General features: G+C 36.9%; 1 protein-coding gene across 11 annotated transcripts in view; it reads left to right on the top strand.

The window, feature by feature from the left end:
• Positions 1-21,199, top strand: part of PLEKHA7 (pleckstrin homology domain containing A7) — a 103,270-nt gene that overhangs the window by 38,864 nt on the left and 43,207 nt on the right. For all 11 annotated transcript variants that reach the window (XM_027701128.1, XM_027701116.1, XM_027701160.1 and 8 more), the window contains 4 exons: positions 6,814-6,925; positions 13,494-13,598; positions 15,377-15,449; positions 16,652-16,752. In XM_027701128.1, the coding sequence (XP_027556929.1) occupies positions 6,814-6,925; positions 13,494-13,598; positions 15,377-15,449; positions 16,652-16,752 (391 nt within the window). The remainder of the gene's footprint in view (positions 1-6,813; positions 6,926-13,493; positions 13,599-15,376; positions 15,450-16,651; positions 16,753-21,199) is intronic.

Genomic DNA, 21,199 nt, shown 5'->3' with positions numbered 1-21,199 from the left:
AAAAACAACATTAGCAACAAAACTCCAACAAAACCCTCCAGCTTAACAGCTGCCCTCCCCCAAATCCAAAGCAAAGCCAACAGCCAATTCTACGTTAAGGTGCCTGCTGAGAACTAGCATGAAATAAAACGTTGTGGGAGAGGCCTGTGATTAAGTGTGAAGGCTGTGGGATGACTACTGAGCTGGAGGTCACCCCAGCTGTTCAGTGGCACGCAGGTGACTTGCTGCTCAGAGGGGTTTGTCTCATTCCAGTTATGCAAACAAGCTGCTCCAGCTCATCTAGTGAGGTGAACAGGTGCATTGCAGTGGAGTAAATCTGAAAGACATTATGGACAATAGCCATTGTGTATTTGTGTTCCAACTTCTATCCACTGATTGATTTTTGATTCATCTGTTTTAAAGTTTCAGTCAAATTTAATATAAATTTGTAGATGTGTACTGGAAAATAGTTGTTTGGATACAACTCCTTGAAGTGCCTGCTTGGGTTAGTCATACTTCCCTAGGCTGTTTTTGGTTTTGTAATCATGGTAGCAGATAAAATATTAAAAGCAGAATTGAAAGAACTGCTTGTTGGTGGCATGTGATTTTAGTGATCTTTAGTGTCTGTTAGCAAATTTTTTGGAAGAGAAATGAAGGTGCTTATTTGGAGGGCAGTCAGATGAATGAGCATCTGTAGACTTCAGTTACTCACACTGAGATGGTATCAAAACCAGGAAAAATCTTAAACTATAGTAGGAATTGATAGAAAGAGGTGGTTTTTATTTTAAAAGAAGAGGGAATGGCTGGAGGGATGTGTTTTTAGTGGAAACAGTCTGTGCAAGAACATTTTTCTAAGCTTTAAAGTACATACAGTGTTTTTGAAAGTAGATGTTTTCAATCTGTCAAGTTAAAATTGCTTTAAAAATGTCTTTTTCAAATGTGTGGGATGCTCTGGTTTCCTCAGTTTCATACCACTTTTATGCAACAATGGGGATTTAACACAGATGCTGTTCATCACGATCATATCTGAGTACCTGTCAAGTGACGCTGCCTGACACCTGTGGATGTCTCTGCTGAAATCAAAGTAGCTGCTATCACCTCCCTGTCTTTAGGAATCATAATGGGGCTATGCCACATTTTCATTCTTTTCCCTCGGGCATCAGAGATTTCTTACAATCAGAGTTGTTGATCATGTATTAGTTTGGAATCAGTGTAGTAGATCATATCATGTGATGAAATGACTTCCACAAGCAGGACTTGGTCAGAAAGGAAGTCTCTGGATTGGCATGGCCTGTGGAAACTTTCCATTGTGGGATCCTTTGGCCAAGAATACTTTTTCCTATAGCTGAAGAATCCTGTCTGAAGTAGTAGCACTCTTAAGGGTTTCATAAAAGATGATTTGTTCTTCAGTGCGGTTGTGACATGATTTATTACTGATGGGTTGATTTTAATTTAAGATTAGGGCCAAAGCCAGGAGTTGTAACCAGATATTGACTGGAAGCTAGTGGGGAGAAGTAAGCACAAACTTGTTCAGGCTGCAGCAAACATATCCATTTAAAAGGGCACATTTAACATCAGAAAAGTAATTTATAGTCATCTAGAAATGATGAATGTAAGGACTACTCTGGCCATTCCTCATCCTAGAAGCAGTGTTCTGGCAAGAAGATTTGAAAACAAGTTTTGGACAATGACGTCAATAAATGATGTAATTCTAGCTTGATTGTGACTCAGTTGTGAACCACATGCCCTTGCTTCACTTGATCAAATGAGAACTGGGTACTTTCAGTAGAAGACTGAGACTGTATTTCACTAGTCTTTTCCCCAGGCATTTAAACAATATCACATCAGTTTTGCTTTTTAAGCTGAAATCTGATTTCCTCAACCCCATTGTGGCTGGAACCTATAATTTTTTAATTATATTATCTTTGATCCTTATACTATTCCTTCTTCCTAAAGGTGTTCTTATTTAGATTTTTTTTTTTAAATAGTGATTCCTTATTTCCTAACACATTCTTAGCTGGGACCACTGTGAAATCCCTACCTCTTATTTTGTTTTTCCAAGCTTAGCAGGTTTGGTCACTTCATGTGTGGGACGTGTGTTCAGTACCTTTCACTAACTCTGCTTGAGAGCCAGCTTTTCTGTATGTTGCTTTCAGATTTATTTTTTTTCTGATGGAGTGATTGATTATAAGTGAATGCAGTATTCAGCACATGAGCTCATTGTTTGTTATACTAATTTAATTGTACTTTGCCTTCTCTATGCCTTTACTAATAATTCTTAACGTACTTTGGCTGCTGCTACTCCTTGTGCTTAGATTTAAAAATATCCTTTCCTTGCCAGTGTTGTTTTGAGTGATAAAAGCTGCAGAGATGTTTTTCATTTCTTCCTCTTTTGAATTACTTTTCTGTTGTTGACACTGAATTCAGTTTGGCATCTTATCATTTGGTTACTCATATCTGAAGATTAATTTTTTATCTATTCCTGCCAGCATTTCAGTTTTTATCCAGAATAATTTTTGTTCTCTATTGACTCGGTTTTTAGGATCATCTCTAAATAAACTGAGCATCTTGCTTTATGGGATGCCTCTCTGGTAGACTCCTTCCATTTCACAACTGCCTCTTGATTTCTGTGCTGTACTTTCATGTTTTTAATGAACCCTTAATCCACAAAAGGACCTTTCTCAAACAACCAGTGGAAAACTGAGAATTAATGATAAGGCTGCCAGATAGGTGTTAGGTTTATTTTACCTCATTGTTACATAAGTGTTTTTCTGAAAAACCTATGATATAGAATTTCTTAGGATAGATGTATGTACTGTTTAGATTTCTCCTCTCTTATCTTACTTAAAGAATTGTTATTTAAAGAAATTGTATACAGAAAGGAAGAACAAGGCATATGGACCCACATACCTAATTTTATCTGTGTTAAACACTAGTAGTTGTGTATTAGGATCTATATGATGTATTTGCCATAGTAGTGTGTTTGCGAATGAGAAGATAGTACTTTATCCTTTAGAAAAGATTAGACTTGAACATAAATGTAGACATATAGGGGGAAAAAAATACAGTGTGCTTAATCCAGTGAATGTTATCTTCTTTCTTGCCTGTTTTTGTGTGACTGATGAAACCTTTGTATTACCTCTGGGTAGAGAGCCATCTTATTTTATTTATTGGGTTTGGTTACTATAGCAGCAAAAATATCAGGTGGAGAGAAAAGAGGAGACCCAAACAACCCCGAAATAAATATCTGCCATGTTTACATATATAGAAGTACTAGGACAGTTATTTTTTTTATCTAGCTGATTAGGAGATTTATGAGTATTAAAACCAGATTGACACGATGTTATTGCATCGTGTATGATACAACAAAATTAACTTTTTAAGTTGCAGTTGTGAATGTTGATCTTCCAAGTTGACTGATCTTTATGGTCCATTAGAGCAAAGGAATGTGTTCTCTCATGAGTATTGCATTTTCAATATAGTTGGTTTTTTTATTGTTGTTGTCCAGTGTTGGTTTTAATAACCCAAATATTGGCTATATAATTCTTTTAGCTGGTAAATGTTATTTCTGTAGACATACTAGCACTGCATAAGTAGTGCAGGGAGCTGCTTGACAGGAGCTACTATATAGAGTGTTATTTTCAAGTACTTAAAAAAATTTACACGGTACTGGGGCTCCAAATGTACATACTGCAATTCTGTGTGTGTATGCACACACTCGGGGGAGGCACTAAGAAAACCAGCCTGAAAATAGTCAAAACCCCTCACTATGAAGACAGAATGTGGTATCTTGGATAACAGATATTATCAGACATCTTTGGTGATAGTGATATTGAACTAATGCTTCTGAATGCACCATTAGTGCTGTAGTCACTTATTTTTAAAGTTGAATCTGCAAATACTGTTAGAACAGCATTAACTCCATTAACGTGCCAGGATGTTTCATGTAATTCTTCATATTCTGCCTATTTTTATTTGATTTAAAAACAGACTGAGAATATTAATTAGCTATTAAGAGACTTGAATACCTGAGTTTTGTTATGTTCTGATTTCATGCAACAAATCTGTTGTATCCTTGAAATATATACAAATACTGAAGTTAATTTTCAATATTGTTTGGTGTTTTCTGTTACATGTCAGATACAGCAAGTTTGGATAACCAGTATTTGCTGACAAAGACTTTTTTTTTTTAGGAGAATAATATTGTATTTTCTCTTTCAATGGACTAAATGTCTCTTTTGCTGGCTATTTGAATTCTTCCATGGCAACAACCTCACATTTTTAAAAAGCATTTTCTCCTTGTGAATTTGAAGTTCATCATTAATTTGGTACTACTAGAAAAGGAAAGCTCAATTTATTGGCAGTGATCACTTCCAGTAGCAAATGGAAGAGAAATCACTACATGGCCACATAATAAATGCTTAGAAATTACACATTCATCATTGCATTATGATTTTCTGATAGTGATGGTCTTGTTAAACATATAAAGCTTATCTTCCTCTCTAGTTTTTCTATTTTTTTTTTTTTTTTGAAAAGTGAAGTAGGTTTTACCAGCTGTGAACATTATCTTGGGGAATAGTGAAAATCAGTTCAATCAGAGTTGAATTTTTAAATTGAAACCATTCCTCTGGGATTATTCATCTTTTTTTTAATTAATTTTTTATTGGAAAAATTAATTCCAATTTGTCAAAAATTAAATTTTATTTTTCATTTTTCTCTTTTCTGAGAAAGTTAGCTCTCTGAAATAGCTACTCTATTAGAAGGAAGGAACGTAATCCAATCATATTATCTAAAGTCTGGAAAGGCAACGGGTTTTCTGAACATGTGTGTTATGTGCTCTTTCCACCTTCTCCTTTCCTCCCTCCTTGACCCAGTAAGTACCTGGATAATAACGTGTGACTGTCCTACAGTGTGGGGACCTTGTAGAGAATCTAAACCTCAAGGAAAGAAGGGAAATCTCTTGTCTTCTGAAGCCAGACATCTTCCTTGGATGTGTTTTGGTTTCATGCTTTTGTGACTCAATTCTAGTGGCTTTCTTAATGATATAAAATCTAATATTTTCCATTTTGAGGAAGCAGTGTAGGTGATTCTCACATCCCTGTTAGTGTTCCTCCCTCACTGAAGTACCTACTCTTGGTTTAGTTGCCTTGAACAGGGAAATGGAACTATTTTGGTAAGTAGATATTAGGAGAAGGCAAGTAAGATGCAGGCACGTTGTACATCTGTATTTTCTACCTATTTTGAAAGTTTATAAAGTGGGAAGGGAGCAAGACAGAAATAGCTTAGGCAGTTTCATATATGGAAAGTGTCTTAATCTTTTAACTGTATATTCCAAATGCCAATTAAATGTTGAAGTAGGATACCTGGTCCGTAAGAGATGAGGCAAACTGACTCAAATGATATGATGAAGCTCTCATGGTTTAAAGGATGGCCAGGAATTTTGGCCTGGCCTTGCTGTAGTTTGTTCTCATATCTTGGACCTGAGCTTATGTATAAAGTCTAGCAAGAAGGGACTTAAGCCAAATAAGCAAGGCATAAAGAAAATGGGACCAAGGTTGTGTTACTTGCTTGCAAGCTTAATTGAAACTCTGTGGTAATAAATGGAAAAATGTGCTTTCCCTGACAGCAAATCACCTGTAAAAGCCTTTGGACTGGTAATTGTTGAGATTGTAACTGAGGAAGAGCAGTGATGGCAAACGCCTTGACTTAGATAAATCTCATGTTTAGCTGCTACAATCACAAACTATTCTTCTCTGTTCTCATGAGTGTTAACTGCTCAGAGTTACTCTGTTTTCTGTTGTGTTCAGAACTGGAATGAATTTAAGTGCTAGCAACAGCCATGTTTGGTGTGGCTTGTATGTCATATTTTTTGGTTTTTTTTAAATAACTGGCTTTGCTGACTTACTGAGATGGCAAAAGGAAAATCATGTGTTGTTTATTGTTTGTTTTATTTTGTTTTCTGATGTGACCATATTGCTACTTATTCCTAAAATACAATTTGCTAAATTATGTCGTTAATGATTTTTGAAAATGCCACCTATAGTTTTAATTCACGGGTTGGTGTCAAGCTTGACTGCTGGGGCTTCTCTTCGCAACTTGCCTATGCGATTCAACAACATTTTGCCCCTCCATTTATCCTCTTATTTCTTCATCTGGGCAGCTGTACTGAATTCTTACTTGTTGAATGGGTTCTTCTGGTGGGATTGACCTCACCTGTGCTTTAAATGGGTATCTGAGCTAGTTATCAGGTTTTCTGGAATCTTAGTATGACTCAGAAGTTACATATTTCTAACAATATCTGCCATGAATTGCATCATTTCACTAAAAGAGTGTTTTAATAATTCATATTATGGTATGAATCATATTTTGGGCAGATTCAAAGATCTAACATTAAGTTAGTGAAAGATCTAACGGTAGACTGGTCTCACTTTGATTTTAAATAAGAAGCCTGTTATTGCAAAGTGCTGATTCCTGTCTTTCCCTCCCCAGTATTTGCTCTTTCACGTTTGCAGCCAAGTCTCTAAATTGGGCACAGTTTAGTTTCTCTGCATTAGCCCTCTCTGAGTACTCTTTGTTAAATCTTGGTTCTCTTTAGCAGTTTTTTCGCTCCTGATACATAGACAAATACCAATCATCAGATGTCACTGGCAGCATCTGCTTGAGAAAGACCTGAAATGAAAATAACTGGAGTGGTGCAAAGGAAGTTGCAGATTCATGGGAAATATTTGACTAGCCTGTCATTCATTTGCACACTGTGAATCTTAAATATGAAAAGGCAAAGCTGACTGTTTGAAACAATGTGCTTTAAATTATCTGGTTTTGTTTATTTTCTAGACAGAATTCATCTATGTCCAAGCAACAAATAAACCAAAGACCTTCAAGCATGGTCAGTGAAACGTCCACTGCGGTAACTACATCTGCTGTTGATACAAAACCTGGCTCTAAGGTAAAGGAAAAAGCTATTGTTTCAGCTTGTTGACTAGAACTTTACTCACTTTAAATCCAATACTCTTTTAATGCTGGTTTTAATATGGCCATAGATTTAGCCTAGAAGTGTAGTAGGACCTCAAAGAAGAAGTAGTGTCTTCTGCTCAAGCAAAAATCTTTTTGCAGCATTGTATGCAGCTGTAACAGCAGTGTTACAGTACTTTTAGAAGCACTGTATACCCAGATGATATTGTTGAATATAATTTGAAAAATAGGGATTATTGTGACATGGGAAGTTTGAGAGTCTTCTTATGAATGGAAGTAAGTATATATCATACTAGTATTTCACCAAGTTTTTTGATAGTCCAGTATATATGGCAAGAAGTGCTGCAGACTACCAAGAATTGTAATTTTTATATATATATATAAATTTTCCATGAGACCTTACTGCTGTTCCTCCTCCTTAAATCCTCTCTGCCATCAGTGCAGTTCAAAAACAGTGAAGGCACTAAGTTTACACTCGTAATGTTTAATAGAAGAAGAAAATGTTTAATAGCATTCTTTGTCATTGACAAAGGGCTGTGTTTATTATTGCACAAAATATAATAAAATGCTGTACTTGAAGTGTCACCAGCTATCTTAATGCTTCTTTGACCTTACAGTAAATTATAGTACAGTGAGAATGCTAGTGGGTGGATAAAAAGGAAAAAAAGCAATGCTGGAAGAATTAGCAGATATAAGATAGATTTCTTAACTTTGCCCTCAGATCTTAAACTTCTCAGTTTTTTTAAAATGCAGAAGTGAGCAGCTTCTTATATAATTGAGTTGAAGAAAGGACTTTGCTGAATTGGTTGCAAAGATATTTCTGTTGTATATATGAAATATTTTTCTGATGTTTTGATATGCTTAGGTGAATATTGAAGAAGATGCAGAGAATTTCATGAAAACTTAAAAAACAATTTAAAAAAATATTTTTTTAGGTCCAAAGTGTTTAAGTCACTCACCAACATAAAAGACTGTTGTGTGTCAAATCTCAAGAGTACATTTATCTTTAAAGTGCTAGTTGAAGTTATCACTGAAAACAGTAAGCTTGGTAGGTTACCTGAATTACTTGATATGTTTCTTTTTCTTATACTAACGTATGAATTTACCAAAGTACATCAGCATTAGTGTTTACTTTATTTATCCTCCTTACTCTGATTTTTTTTTGAGCCTTAGAGGCATTAGAGGCAGAAGGTTCATTTTTTTCACTCCTAAAACCAGCAGACTTGCTGGAGACCTGATACTCTGCTTTGAGCAGGGCAATTTTTCAGTGACACAGTTGGCTTTAACGTACCCAGGATTGCACTTGTGCCAGGAAGTGTGCATCCTCTGTCACCTGCTGCTGCTGTTTCCCTTTGTCACATGCTTGCACTGATCTAATCAGAGATCAAAAATGGTGACTGGGTACAGCTTACAGGGCTGTTCATGTGCTACAGACTGAATCACTGGGGATGTCAGAATTGCACAGCTAAAGGTGAGGGTAATACTTTTTTCATCACAGCTTGGAGAATATCCAGAACCTCCTCCCAAAACTTCAGTTTATCTGTTTTTGGTCTCTGCTTCTGTTCTGTTTGCTGTCCTGTGTAAGTGTGGCCACATATGCTTCTGGCAGGCTCCCAGGTGGAGCATTTTTTTAATACATGGCAGCTTTAGACTTAGGATAGAGCTTTTGCAGAGGGCTTGCCTGTACTTTGCTTCTCCACCACGGTTGTTTTTATAAGATCTGTCCCGCTGCTGGCCCTTAATAAATACTGGATTAATTAAGAGAGAGAACCAACATCTTTCTTCTGTATGCTTCGTTTCATCATTGCATGTGTTTCCAGGCTTGACATAATTTCTCTTGTTCTGTAGTCAGAAGATCTGTTGAATTCCTTCACAGCCTAACACAAAAATTAATTCAAGTGAACTGACAATGAGAACAAAGGCTATAAAATGAATAACCTGTGTCCTCTGTTTGAGGTTGACTTTTGGCAGGTTGAGAGTAGATTTTAAGGTCCTTTTATCTATTTCTGAGTGGTTTTTCTCCATCAGTTCCATAATCGCTCTTTCAAAGAGTGAGTTCCCAGTTGCAGAATTGAGGCACAATCATGAAGCAAGAAACACGTTCATGGTACAGATGTCTACCTACCCATGGCTAATTATTATCTTTTATGAAATGCTGTAATAATTTTGTCCTACAAGTGCCATCACAGAATAGTGTATGCGTAATATTGGAATCCTGGCCAAATTTAAACTGGTTCTTTTTAGACAGAGCTATGCACATTGAAGTAATACCAAATCAGAAAGTGCAGAAACAGATACCTGGCTTTCCGCTTGATTCTTCTTTAGAAAGTTGGCAGCTAAGAGTTGCCACATTTGGGGTGGAGGGGGGGGGAAAGGTAAGCTGCCAAATGTACAGCAGATATGTCATTTTCAGTTCAAGATCAAAGGAAAACTTCTGGCTTGCTTGTTGCAGTGCTCAGGTCTGAACTTGAATTGATTCTTTGGAAAAAGAATTTCACAATTTCTTTCCAACAGTGTCAGTTGTACAGTGTACAACAAGAGCAGCATGTTGAAAAGAAGAAAAAGAAAAAAGCCAAAATGAAGCTCTCATTTACCAAAATGTCATTATGTTTCATTCATGTGCATGTAAATGTATAATTGCCTTTGCTTTGTAAGACACCTGAGATGGGCAGTTTTGCAGAAATGCACATAGATTCTTGTACACCGTTTTGATGGAGGAACTATCTGAGTATGTCATATGAAGACTTCAGACCAGTGCAGTCTACAGACCAATGCTTTTTGACATTTGAGGGGTATTGGGTTGAGAGAATGAAAAGCAAAATGGAATGTTGATAAACTGCAATCGTTCTGTGTCCCGAAGGTCTGCTTGTTCATAGCCAATTCAATTACCATATTAAAAGCCATTTCTGTTGATTAAAAATTAAGGATATGGAGGAAAAAAGAACTGTTTCAGATTGGGAGTAAGGTACTGTGGAAATTTAGTCTGTTAGAGCATCTGATGGTGTGAATGGAAGTTTGTAAATGTTAGTGTGCTATACAGGACTTGGGGCAAGTTAAGAATGTAAAGAAGAGTAGTGTATGTATTTATTACTACCTACATTTTGATAGCGTGTTTTGGATGGATTTTGCATGAGAGAAGTAATTGAATTGTTGATGACACTGATAGTTGCTGGTATTTTTCCAAGATAAACTGGTGAGGAATACAACAAGTAAAGAATGAGGCTAGTGGTTGGGAGGAACAGGCAGTGGTGACAGCTATGTGATGGTGCCAGCTCTGTGGGACTGTCTGGGGCTGGGCTGGAGTGTAAAACACAATGTTTAATTCACGACCACTGTATATGAATGCTCAAAATTAAGAGTGGGATTTTCTGAGAGTTTTGGTTTTTCCTATCTGAAAAATAAGGATTTTTTTATCATTTTCTTAGAGATACTGAAAGAATTCATAAGTTCATTTCTAAGTGAAACACTGAGATTTTTTGAATGAAAAAGTTTGACTTAAACAGGTGAGGCTTTGTGGGTTGGGGTTTTTTTACATTTTTTTTTAATTCCCTCCATATTGAAAGTTACATGTTCTCTTATGTATATATATTCGCATACTTTGACCAAGATGCAGTCTTCATTTTTACTGTTTAGAAAATCTGTTCCAAATAAAAGTCTGTCTACATTTTTTTTTTGGTTATTCAGTTTAAAAAAAAAAGAAAAAAAAATCATATTTTGCAATTAATTTAGGAACTTTTCTTCTCAGCTGGAAGCTACTGTAAGGAAGATGCGGTGGTGCTGAAAAGGGATTTGAAAACTTTGGGGCTCTTTCACTTTTCTTTTTTTTTTTTTTTTCACAAAAACTTAAGCACCACTCACAAAGTCAGCATGACAAAGGTACTGAAGTCAAAAGTGACTCCTGTGTCTTCAGTGACACAGACAGCTGTGCTGACCTGCATTTTTCAACACATGACAATGATATCAGAATAATTTAAGTTAGGAAAAGACTACTGCAATACAGACAAGTAGTTTAAAATATATACCTTTTCTTTTAAACTAACTCTTCAGTCTAGCCAGTGAAAGCAAGGTGTGACATGCAGTGTCTGTTATGCTTTGTTTTATTCCAGAGCAGAACGGGATGATTAATACTGAAGATGATATGAGAATTTTAATTACATAAAGCACCATAAAATGATAATTTTATTTCCATTATGGGTATTGTATTGATGCCATAGAAATTGTTTGGTCTTTTGACCAGGTCCAAGGATGACTTTTCTATGTTATGGTCTGCATGTTTTTTAAATTAAGTAAGATGAGAGACTACCAACGTGCTTGCTCACTGACGAGGGATCTGATGAAAAAAAATCAAATTTAAATGCTGCTGTAAGCCTAGATCAGCAGGATCAACTTTAACTCTTCCTCATTTCATCCAACCTTCCAAGGAGAACTATGAGAAAGAAAAATTTGGAAACTAAATTCTGTATGTTCTGTATGATTTCTGTTCAGGTGCACAGTGTAAATTTTTCACTTTCAGAGCTTTAAACAATTTGGGCCCCATTATTTTTATCGCCGTTGTAGTTGTTGCATCTTAACTTTTGACAACGATTTTTTAAAACTCCACTGAAATATTTACTTCTCATTTTTCTTAAAAAATCCCCATATATGGATTGGCCATGGTATGATCATCCAGAGCTTGGCTGACCTCGTGATACACCCTTGTGTGTTTGTTTAAAGTGGTATTTGGACACAGGTTTGCAAGTTATCTTTTGAAATATTTTCAGTAGCAAACACAAAATCCCTAACATCTTACTACTTCCTTCCTTTCATGTCAGACTTGCTGCTTGTAGGTCTCTGAGTGAGTACCCAGAAATATTTTTGTGGTCCCAGTCAACACGCTGTGTTTACCCAAAGCAGGTGCTCTGCAGCCTGTTAGTTGAGTGCCTTAGCACAGGTATGGCAGAGAAACGGGCTGGAATATCTTGGCAGTACCATCCTCACCTGACTTTTACTGTGAGCTGATTCTTGGCATCTGGGTGTCAGAAGCACCTGCTTAGAAACCAGTTGCTTTTTACACCCTGGCCTTTTGGGTTTGTGCTAGCCCTAGAGAGCTGTCTGCTCAGGTGCTGCTCTGGGGCACAGCTGAGTCCTGTGCAGGCTCTCACCAAGGTGTCTGGTGAGGTGTCACTCCTAGGGAAAAGCCCATACTTGGCATTCTTCCTGTCACCAAAATGTCAGGGCGTTTCACCGAAATGACCGTGACATGCATCTCACCTGACTCCTCAGCAGAGCTGGAAGCAGCATTCTGCTTCCTGGGGAGCACACCTTGGGGAAAGTACCTAAGAAAATCTGCCCTTTGACGGCTCCTTACAAGTGTTAACATCTGTGTCTCTGTTTTATATGCTATAGTACCAAAGAAATAATTGTTTTTCTTACTGTTTATAGCTATTATCTCAACTCTTCATAAAGATAGGAAATATAGTGCAGACTGGTAAAGCTTGGCCTCAAAATGAACAGAATCCGTTTAAAGTTATCGTATATTGCTAGAATAATTTATTATTATGTATGCTGTCTTCTAGTCCAAGTGTTGTTTGACTGGCAGGAGCAGTATGATGAGATATTTTTCTGATGTTATCCCTTGTGCATGACAAATGTACTTGTTTCCAGAGCTGTTGTTTGTCTGCAGCTCACAGAACATCTGTACCCTGTTGAGCTGAGATAAGAGATTAAAAAGTGAGACACTGTAGGAAGGAATCTGGACAGTTCTTTTCTTGGAGAGGTCAGGCGCAACTCTAAGGGCGGTGTGTGCATCTCAGGTTCCTAAAGGCATTGGAGGAGCAAACTGTGCTGAGGTTGGAAAAGAACAGGCAAATTATTCATCCAGAGATTCTTGCTTTTTCACAGATGGATGGGCTTACTATGTTTGTTTTTGAAATAGTTTTGCCCATGTGAGTCAAAACTGAGGTTTCGGTAACAAACAAATCATTACCCAATTCTCGTGATTTCCACTGCTGTCTAGGTCTCTTCCCTTCCTGACCATCAGTCTGTCTTCTCCTTTTGTTTGCAGGGTCAAAGTCCAAGCATTTTATTAAGCTATCAATGTTGTTTGAATTTAAACAGGAAAGAAAAATAAAATCAACCAAAAAAACTAACACGAAAAACCCAAACAAAGAAGAGCAAGTCCTGTGTGCTCAAAGTCCTGTGTGTGTAAGAGACTTATATTGCATTGACACCCAGCTACCAGAGACAGATTTGCATGCAGCTTTCAAAAATACTTCCCAGGCACACTAAAAGTTCCATAGTTCTGCCTTTCTGACTTGACACATCAGTGCTGCTGCTGTTCAGCTGGGAGTTGGCAGACCATCCTGGCACTAATATGTTGATGAAAGAGGAAGATTGACTTTGCTATGTTGTAAATATCATTACCTGTTTACTTGCCCTTGAAAATGCTATGAATACTTTGTTAGTGTTTAATGAGGTATGAGTTATTGCAGTGAGGTTATTTGTAATATGAAATGAGTCTCAGTACAGTTTAAAAACCACTACTACATTGTACTTCTTTACAGGTTGTGAAGGCTGGAAGCAAAGTGCATAGCTTTGGAAAGAGGGAACAAGCTATCAGGAGGAATCCCAATGTTCCTGTTATAGTAAGAGGCTGGCTACACAAACAGGTATGCATGTGATCACTATTTTCTGTTCATATACTTCAGTACAATCATCAAGTAAAAGCAAGTGCCTTCCAAGTAACTGAAAAAGCAGAAGCTCAAGTGTTGGTGACACAGTGCAGTGTTGGATATTCCCACAGGCTTCTGTAATGAGGAATTTGTGCTCAGTGAGTGTGAAAACCAAGGTTTACATACAGGTTTGATTCAGAGGTGGAAAAATGATAAATAGATGTCACCATCATGGTTAAATGTTGAAGCTATAACATTGTTGTCTAAATCTTGTTATTTTCCTGGTTTAATCCTGGTGGCTTCTTGCCATGATGATCTTGATCTCCCTCAGAACAACGCTGGCTGTGAAGACCTTATTCCATCTGCTTGCTTATGCCATTCTACCCCCATCAAGGCTTAATTCCAACCCACATACCTTTTGTTTTCCAAAAGCAGGAGGGAAAAAAATAAGGGAAACAGGGACCCATTCATCAGACATTGCTGTCACCAAGAACAGTATCCAGCAAAGGCTGGATTATAGAATTTCATCAGTGAACAGACTTCTACAGCTGCTACATCTTGAACTCTTAAGCCTGACAGAAGCACATCCTTGAGTGCAATAAATAAATAAAGCTGTTTGTTGTATGAGAATATTTCCCTACTTCTAATTTGGCAGTCGGCGGCCACCAGATTATCACCAGAGATCCAGTAGGAAAGTTTAGGGATGAGCAGGAGAAGGCTGAAATCTCAGGCTTACAGTTATATGTAGAGGGAAGTGCTGACAGCCGTTCACTTCCTCCTGCTTGGAGAGCTGTAATTCTTCTGTGTTCTGGTCTCAGCTCTGTTGACATCTACTACCCAAGTCCATTAGTTTTCAGGACAGAATCAGAACTCGGACACAGTGTGTGTTGACAACATTGTAGCATGAAAATAGGAAGGGAAGAAAGTCCCTGCATACTTAATTTGACTGCAGAAAGGAGGAGGGGAATAACTGGAGTAATGTTGTATATCCTGTTTCCTTCTGTCCCCTTACCTCTGCTTGTGAACTCTTAAAGCCTGAAGATGCTTTCTATGCTGCTGGTCTTATCAAAGCCTACCTGAGCTGAATAAGTTGTACTTCCTTAGGTTACAGTCTGGCAATTTCACAAGCTTCTAAAATTAATTTCAATGCAAATATTACTCATTTTGACAAGGTGATATATATATATACATGGATAGAGATAGATATATATGGATCTCCACAGGCATATTATATTACACTTCATTAAAATTTGCACATTATGCACCCTGTTTTATTTCCTAAGGAATATTTTATTAAATTATGTTTTAGGCATGGGTGACATATGGAGATTGACTGTAGAATTATAGGATATCATTGCCTGAAATCTGATGTCATACTTCACAACTGTGTAGTGATTTTTGTCTTGGTCTACAGGCAGTTTTTGTTGGAGTTTGTTGTTGGAAGTATATTTTGTTTCTTTATTGCAGATAAATCTGTGTAGATAAAATATGCATTGGTTGTGTATAAGGTTAATCTCAATGCTGTTTGGGATGCAAGTTTAATTACTTAATGAAAATTAGCAGTTGGAATATTCTGCCCTCATTATTTTATAGCTGGATGTTTTGCCTCTTATCTTTCTTAGTACATAATGTTTTGCTAAAATAGAAAGCACTTGTTTTGCAAGTATTAATCATATTTAGGTAAACTTCTGGTAAACTACTCACTGGATCAGCATTGTATGATAAGCTGTTAACTTCCATTAAATGAAAAGTATGTTGCATTTCTTGCATTTCAGGATAGCTCTGGAATGCGATTATGGAAAAGGCGATGGTTTGTGCTTGCTGATTATTGTTTGTTTTACTACAAAGGTGAGTAGATACTAGCTGTTTTGAGTTAGTCTGTAACAGTTCTTCTGTACAAATCACACTAAATTAATGAACTAATTGAACTGTTCAGCTAGAGTTAGGTATTTTGAGAAGATGAATAGTGAAACAGGTGTTTGTCTGTACGTTTCTAATGTGCAGCAAATTTAGGTCTAGAGTAGGGGAAGCAGGAGATGCTGTATGATATTTTGTCTTACAGCTTATCTTTGATATATGCCAAGGTTTACATTGCAGAACACTTGACTGCAATAAATAAGATTTATCCCCTCTCTGGTCTGTGTTGTGTTACCTACCTGCTTGCACTTGGAGATCTGAGTTTTTTGAGAACTTGCTATGGCCAGATCAGGGTACTGATTCAGCTTTAATCCAAGGGGCAATGTAAGAGTGAGAACTTCTGAATCCAGTAATCTACCAAAAAAAGGTTAGATGTGATCTTGGGCCAAATTCGGAATAATGGTATTACATAAGGCTATTTTCAAGTTTTGAATATTGCTTTTGAAGATTGAAAGGATTACAGAACATGAAACTTGAAATTCATATTCCTAGGCACTGCATTTTTACTGATGATCACTTAGAGCCAGCAGTAATAGAGGTTTCCTAATTATAGCAATTAGCCTAGATGAACAATGCTAAATGGAAGGTCCGTCATGTCATGCAGCCTGTCACAGTTCATTTGGCACAATAAGCTTTATTCTTGAAGTGTAGTCTTCTGGCTGAACCTAAAAAACCAACATCCACCCACTCACCCCCCAAGAAAAGAACAAACCTCAATAAAAAACCAAACTGATTTGAAAAAAAATTCAATCTTGTTTCTTTAAAAATAAAACATTTTTCTGTGTGTGTTTTTAGTGTTGAGTCACAAGTGAGTTCAGGTCAGAAGGGTCTTCAGCAAGTGTCTTGCCCTACTGCCTGGTGAAAGCAGGGTCAGGAAAGGAGTCAGCCCAGGTTGCTCAGGGCTTAAACTAGTCAGGCGTTGAAAACCTCCAAGGATGGAGATGGCACAACCTTCCTGGTTGCCCTGTTCCCTTGCTGCTCTGTCCTCATGGGGAAAATTATTTTCCTTATATCCAATCTGAACTGCTCTTCTTTCTACTGAACGACTGTTGTCTGTGTGCCCATAAAGGAGAATGTGTTGTTAGCCCACTGAATAGTGCAGGGAATTAAATTCTATTTCTTTTATTCAACAGACAGCAGAGAAGAGTCTGTTCTGGGGAGCATACCCTTGCCTAGTTATGTCATATCTCCAGTTGGACCTGAAGATCGTATAAATCGCAAGTTTTCTTTTAAGGTACAGTTTACAAGCCTTATTAACCAATCGTAGTTTATTTGCATTAGAAATGCTGCTTCTGTAAACAGAAACATCATCTGTTTTCCTAATCTGTTTATTATTATTTTTTAAAAGTAGACAGGTTTATTGACTGCCTGTCCAAATGTGACATAGCACTTTTTTGTTGCTTATGAATTGACATTCATGTCTGTTACTTTGTAAGTGTCTTTAGAGCTTAATGAAGTGTCTGTGAGTAAAGATCCTGTTTCTAAAATTAGAAATTAGTATTGATAAGTTGTTCCAGTGCTGTCTACAAATTGAAAGAAAGATTTTCTTATTTATAGAGTACTTGATGTCATAATGGACTGATGTTTGGTTTTGTTGTGTTTTTTAATAAATAAAAGAAATAGCTTAGTTCTCACAGTTGGAAAATGACAATACTGTAGCTTTTGGTGTTTATTTTCCTGATTTCAAAGGGAAAAAGAGTAAGCAGTTTTTCTCTCCTTTTTTGGGAGGAAGCTACAGACATCCGAAGTGGCATGGACTTTTTAAAGGAAAAAATACTCTTATTTAATATAGTTTGAAGTTGGTTTTGTGTATCTTTCTTTTTCTAAAAAAATGTAATTGTATAATTTACACTTCTAGTCTTCATTATCAAAACCCACAAATATGAAATAAAACATACATTTCTTCTTGGCAGTGTAAAAACCTGACTCTAAATGACTGTCTGAGCTGCACCACTGAGGCAAAGTTTAAAAACTTATGTGCCTGTGGCAGATTTAAAGTCTACCAATATTTGGAGCAGAACTGGTTTTTCTGTCAAGCAAATGAGCTATGTACTTTAAAAAAATCATTTACAAACCAGGTTTTGATCAGGCATGCTTTAGGAGATCTAGAAGGAAACTCTCTGTTTAAATGTTTTCTGTGCTGAAATTATGAAGAACATCTGCTCAGACTATATTTTCCCTTGCATTTTAATTTTTGGGGGGAGTTTTAAAATTGAGACTGCCTCTTATTACTTTCAGTTCTGTGTTCAAGTGGATAATGGTTTGAAATTTATTAAACAAATATTAACTTGGGAAATATGTTTAAAAACACTGAGTACACTTTGTGGAAATATTTATTGTACTTTTCCAAATGCATTGAGCATGAGATAGCAGGATAAGCTACAAAGGAACCTTTGTTTAAGAGAAACATTCCACTCCAGTATTCTCTGAGTGTGATTCATAAAGCCCTCCTCTTCTAGAGCCTTTTCCTAGCAAGAAATGTATACTGAAAGAGAAGAACTCAATATAGTCTTCTAGGCTTCCCTGCTTTTTATTTTATTGAAACATTGTTTACACACATGCTCTTCAGTCACCACTGGCCAAGTTGTGGCTCTCCTTTCCTGTGGAGCAGAATCCATGGTGTGTGATCATGGTTAAATATTTTCAGAACCAAATACAGACTTCCCCTGTTCCTTTTAGGATATCATACCTGTATGAGCTCTACCAGGTCTTTAATCTGAGTTTTTTTCTGAAAATCAGCATGAGCCTGTAACCTGAGACTTTCAACACAGGCTCATTACTAAAAGGTTGATATAGATAGAAATAGGGTGTTGATAGCAAAAGAAAGTTTATGCTAAGAATCTCTATAAGAAACCCCTCAACATTTCATGTATTAGTTTATCGGGCCAATTTTAACTCTGCTTTAGGTGTTTGATGATTGACTGCAGGCTTGATGCTGGGGTTTTATTTGATTTAGAACAAACTCATAGGCCAGTAGGAGGATTTTGTAAGATTCCTGTTTGTATGGACCCTGTCCAACACTGACGTTCCGTGGGCACAGAGTCAGCTGTGGGCGCAGAGCAGCAGGAGCACGACCGTCCTGACATTCCATCACTCACCAGCCATTACCTTTATCTAATCTCCTCAGTGCGCTTCGATATCCAGAGCGTAGACGGACATTCTGTCTCACAATGTAGTGCAGCCAGGAATAGAACACACAAGCAGATTAAGCCCAAAATAAAGATAAGACTTTTTTGCATTTAAGACCTGAATGAGTGGGAGAATGTGCCATGTCACTTTTTACATTTGTCCTGTCCTTTATTCAGGTTGTTGTAAATCTTCTGTTACAGTGGAGGTATTGGCTCCCATTTTAAGTGGCTGTTTTAAGTGACAATGAGTTTTGAAGCAAGGGAAACAGTAAAACTGCAGGGAAGAAAATCAACATTTTCGTTTGCAAAACTAGAGGAAGGAAATTCACGTAGCAAATACATGGATGCTTTTTGCACATGATTTGCTTAGGAGGTTTGTAAAATACATGCTCAGTAGGGCATGTTTGTTAAACCCTGATAATTTAAAATGTGCACTGCAGGAGTTCTCAAAATGCTTTTCCATTCATCACCTCCTGAGGCCCAGCTTTAAGCTCTTGTGTCTCTTTGGGTGTTTAACAATCATAGGCCTGCAGAACTGGGTACAGGCTTTTCAAATGCAATCAAACCCCTACTTTGAAGTGTAGCAGTACGTGTGTTAAATTGTTTTGTTTAGAAACTCTGCTTTTAAGTTTCTGTCTTCACAATTTTTTTACATTGTTTATTTGGCCCAAGCCAAGTGCTGTGACTAGCTGTAAGCTACTGTCTCTAAGCTATATGACAGCTGAGAACTCAGGGTTCTTACTGCATATTTAATCGGTAGCTAGTGTCCTAAAGATATTTAATTAATCTAATTGCTGTATTTTAAAGTACAGTAATTTTTTTGTTGATACGAATGTAAGTGAGCACAAATCCAGTGTTTAGGTTTATAATGTGAAAAGGCTTACACAACATTAATTTATACCTGTAAATACTCCTTGTGATTAACAGAGAATTGACTGTATGTTTTAGTAATAGATCAGTTTTAAACATGAATAGTATCAGTTTATGAACGTTCATGTCATCACAGTCTCTTTAGAAGCCTTGTTGTCCTCAATCATGAAAATTATTTTTAATCGGTCTTATATGTGTTAAAATATGAGAGAATACTGAAAGTAAACGTATTTATATGAATCTGACAGTAATAAAAATTGAAAAATTTGGAAGGCCTACCAGAGTTTGCTGTGAAGAAAACAAGAAAACTTCATGCCAAGACAGTGTATGCAAGTATATATTTGTATTTAGGTGTATATCTTGGTACCAAATAAAGTCAGTGAAGAATAGTCTGGTGTTCCTGTAAGAGGTAGGAAGTAGCATTGGAGACACACATTACAACTTTTGTATTGATACTACTTTTAACATATTTTCAGAGGTTCACCTTTTCAGCATGAGAACATGCAGAGCCTCGGAAGCCAGACCAAGTCATTAACTTCCAGAGGAGGCTACTGCAGCTTGGGTTTAAAAAAAAACCTTCTCTTTATTATTGACACTCTAGGTCTTACTAGTGGAAGTATTTGTTCATTGCTTAGACCTGCTGGGACCAGGGCAAACTTCGTATCTGTTTCCTTGATCTCAATGATTTTCATTAAAAAAAAAAAAAGAAAATTGTCACAGTTTGTTCCTTTATGTTCTCTGAATCAGTGATGCTTCCTTAGGCTCCCATATTGCTTATAGAACTTCTTCCAGTCTGGGGAGTCAGGTGAAGAAATGCCAAGGGCTATAAATTTGAGGGCTGCTGTTTTAAAATCTGGAAGAGGGGAGTGTTCAAGTTTCTACAAGTCCTTAAAAAGCTCAATATTATTTGAGGGTGAAAGACGAGTTAGATTGCAGTGTGCTATTGTTGAGTTTGTAAGGAAGGGTCAGAGTATTATTTCAATTTTTACTCATAAATGGTTCATAAATATCAAACTTCAGGAAAAGGGAGAATTTCCTGTACATTATAGCTTACTGAGAGAACTAATTTTGAAAGTTTACAGTTATTAGAAAACTATTCCCTTCCCCATCTGCTTGTCCTATGAATGGTGTCTTATTCTCTCCTAGGAATTTTGAACAAGTGGAGGTGAACATAACTGCTGTAGGCATTAGTTACTTTTAGTATAGTCTTTTGATAAGTATTGTCTTGGAAACATGAATCTTTTACTGATTTTAACTTGTTTAACTTTTTGTCCTTGTCTTGTCCTGTTGATATGCTCTTGGGGTTTACTGTCCATTTCTCCTACTGTGCACTATGGGAGAGAGACTGCTTTTCTTCTCAGTGTATCTACATTAAGGCATCTGAATGCATGAATAGGTACCAATATTATTTTTTCCCTGTTGTGTGTATGGCGTACATGTGCGCATGTGCTGTGTTTTAGGCTTTTTAGTATGCTGTAGTCATCCTAATGGCTTTTGCTTTAAAAAAAAAACCAAACCAAAAAACCTGCTAGCTTCTGTCTGCTAGCAGTTACAGCTACAGGCCATTGGCACAAAGTGCTTTCTTGCATATAAGACATGCTACTAATAAATAACTGAAATAAATTTAAATTTTCCTTTAACAGTGTTTTATATTACAAACTTCAGAATGCTGTGTTTGTTGAT

This window comes from Neopelma chrysocephalum, unplaced genomic scaffold (genome assembly GCF_003984885.1).
Source record: "Neopelma chrysocephalum unplaced genomic scaffold, ASM398488v2 Primary Assembly neopelma1_24, whole genome shotgun sequence".
Lineage (NCBI taxonomy): Eukaryota > Metazoa > Chordata > Aves > Passeriformes > Pipridae > Neopelma > Neopelma chrysocephalum.
Note: the sequence above shows the minus strand (reverse complement) of the source record. Positions and strands in the feature narration are given on the sequence as shown.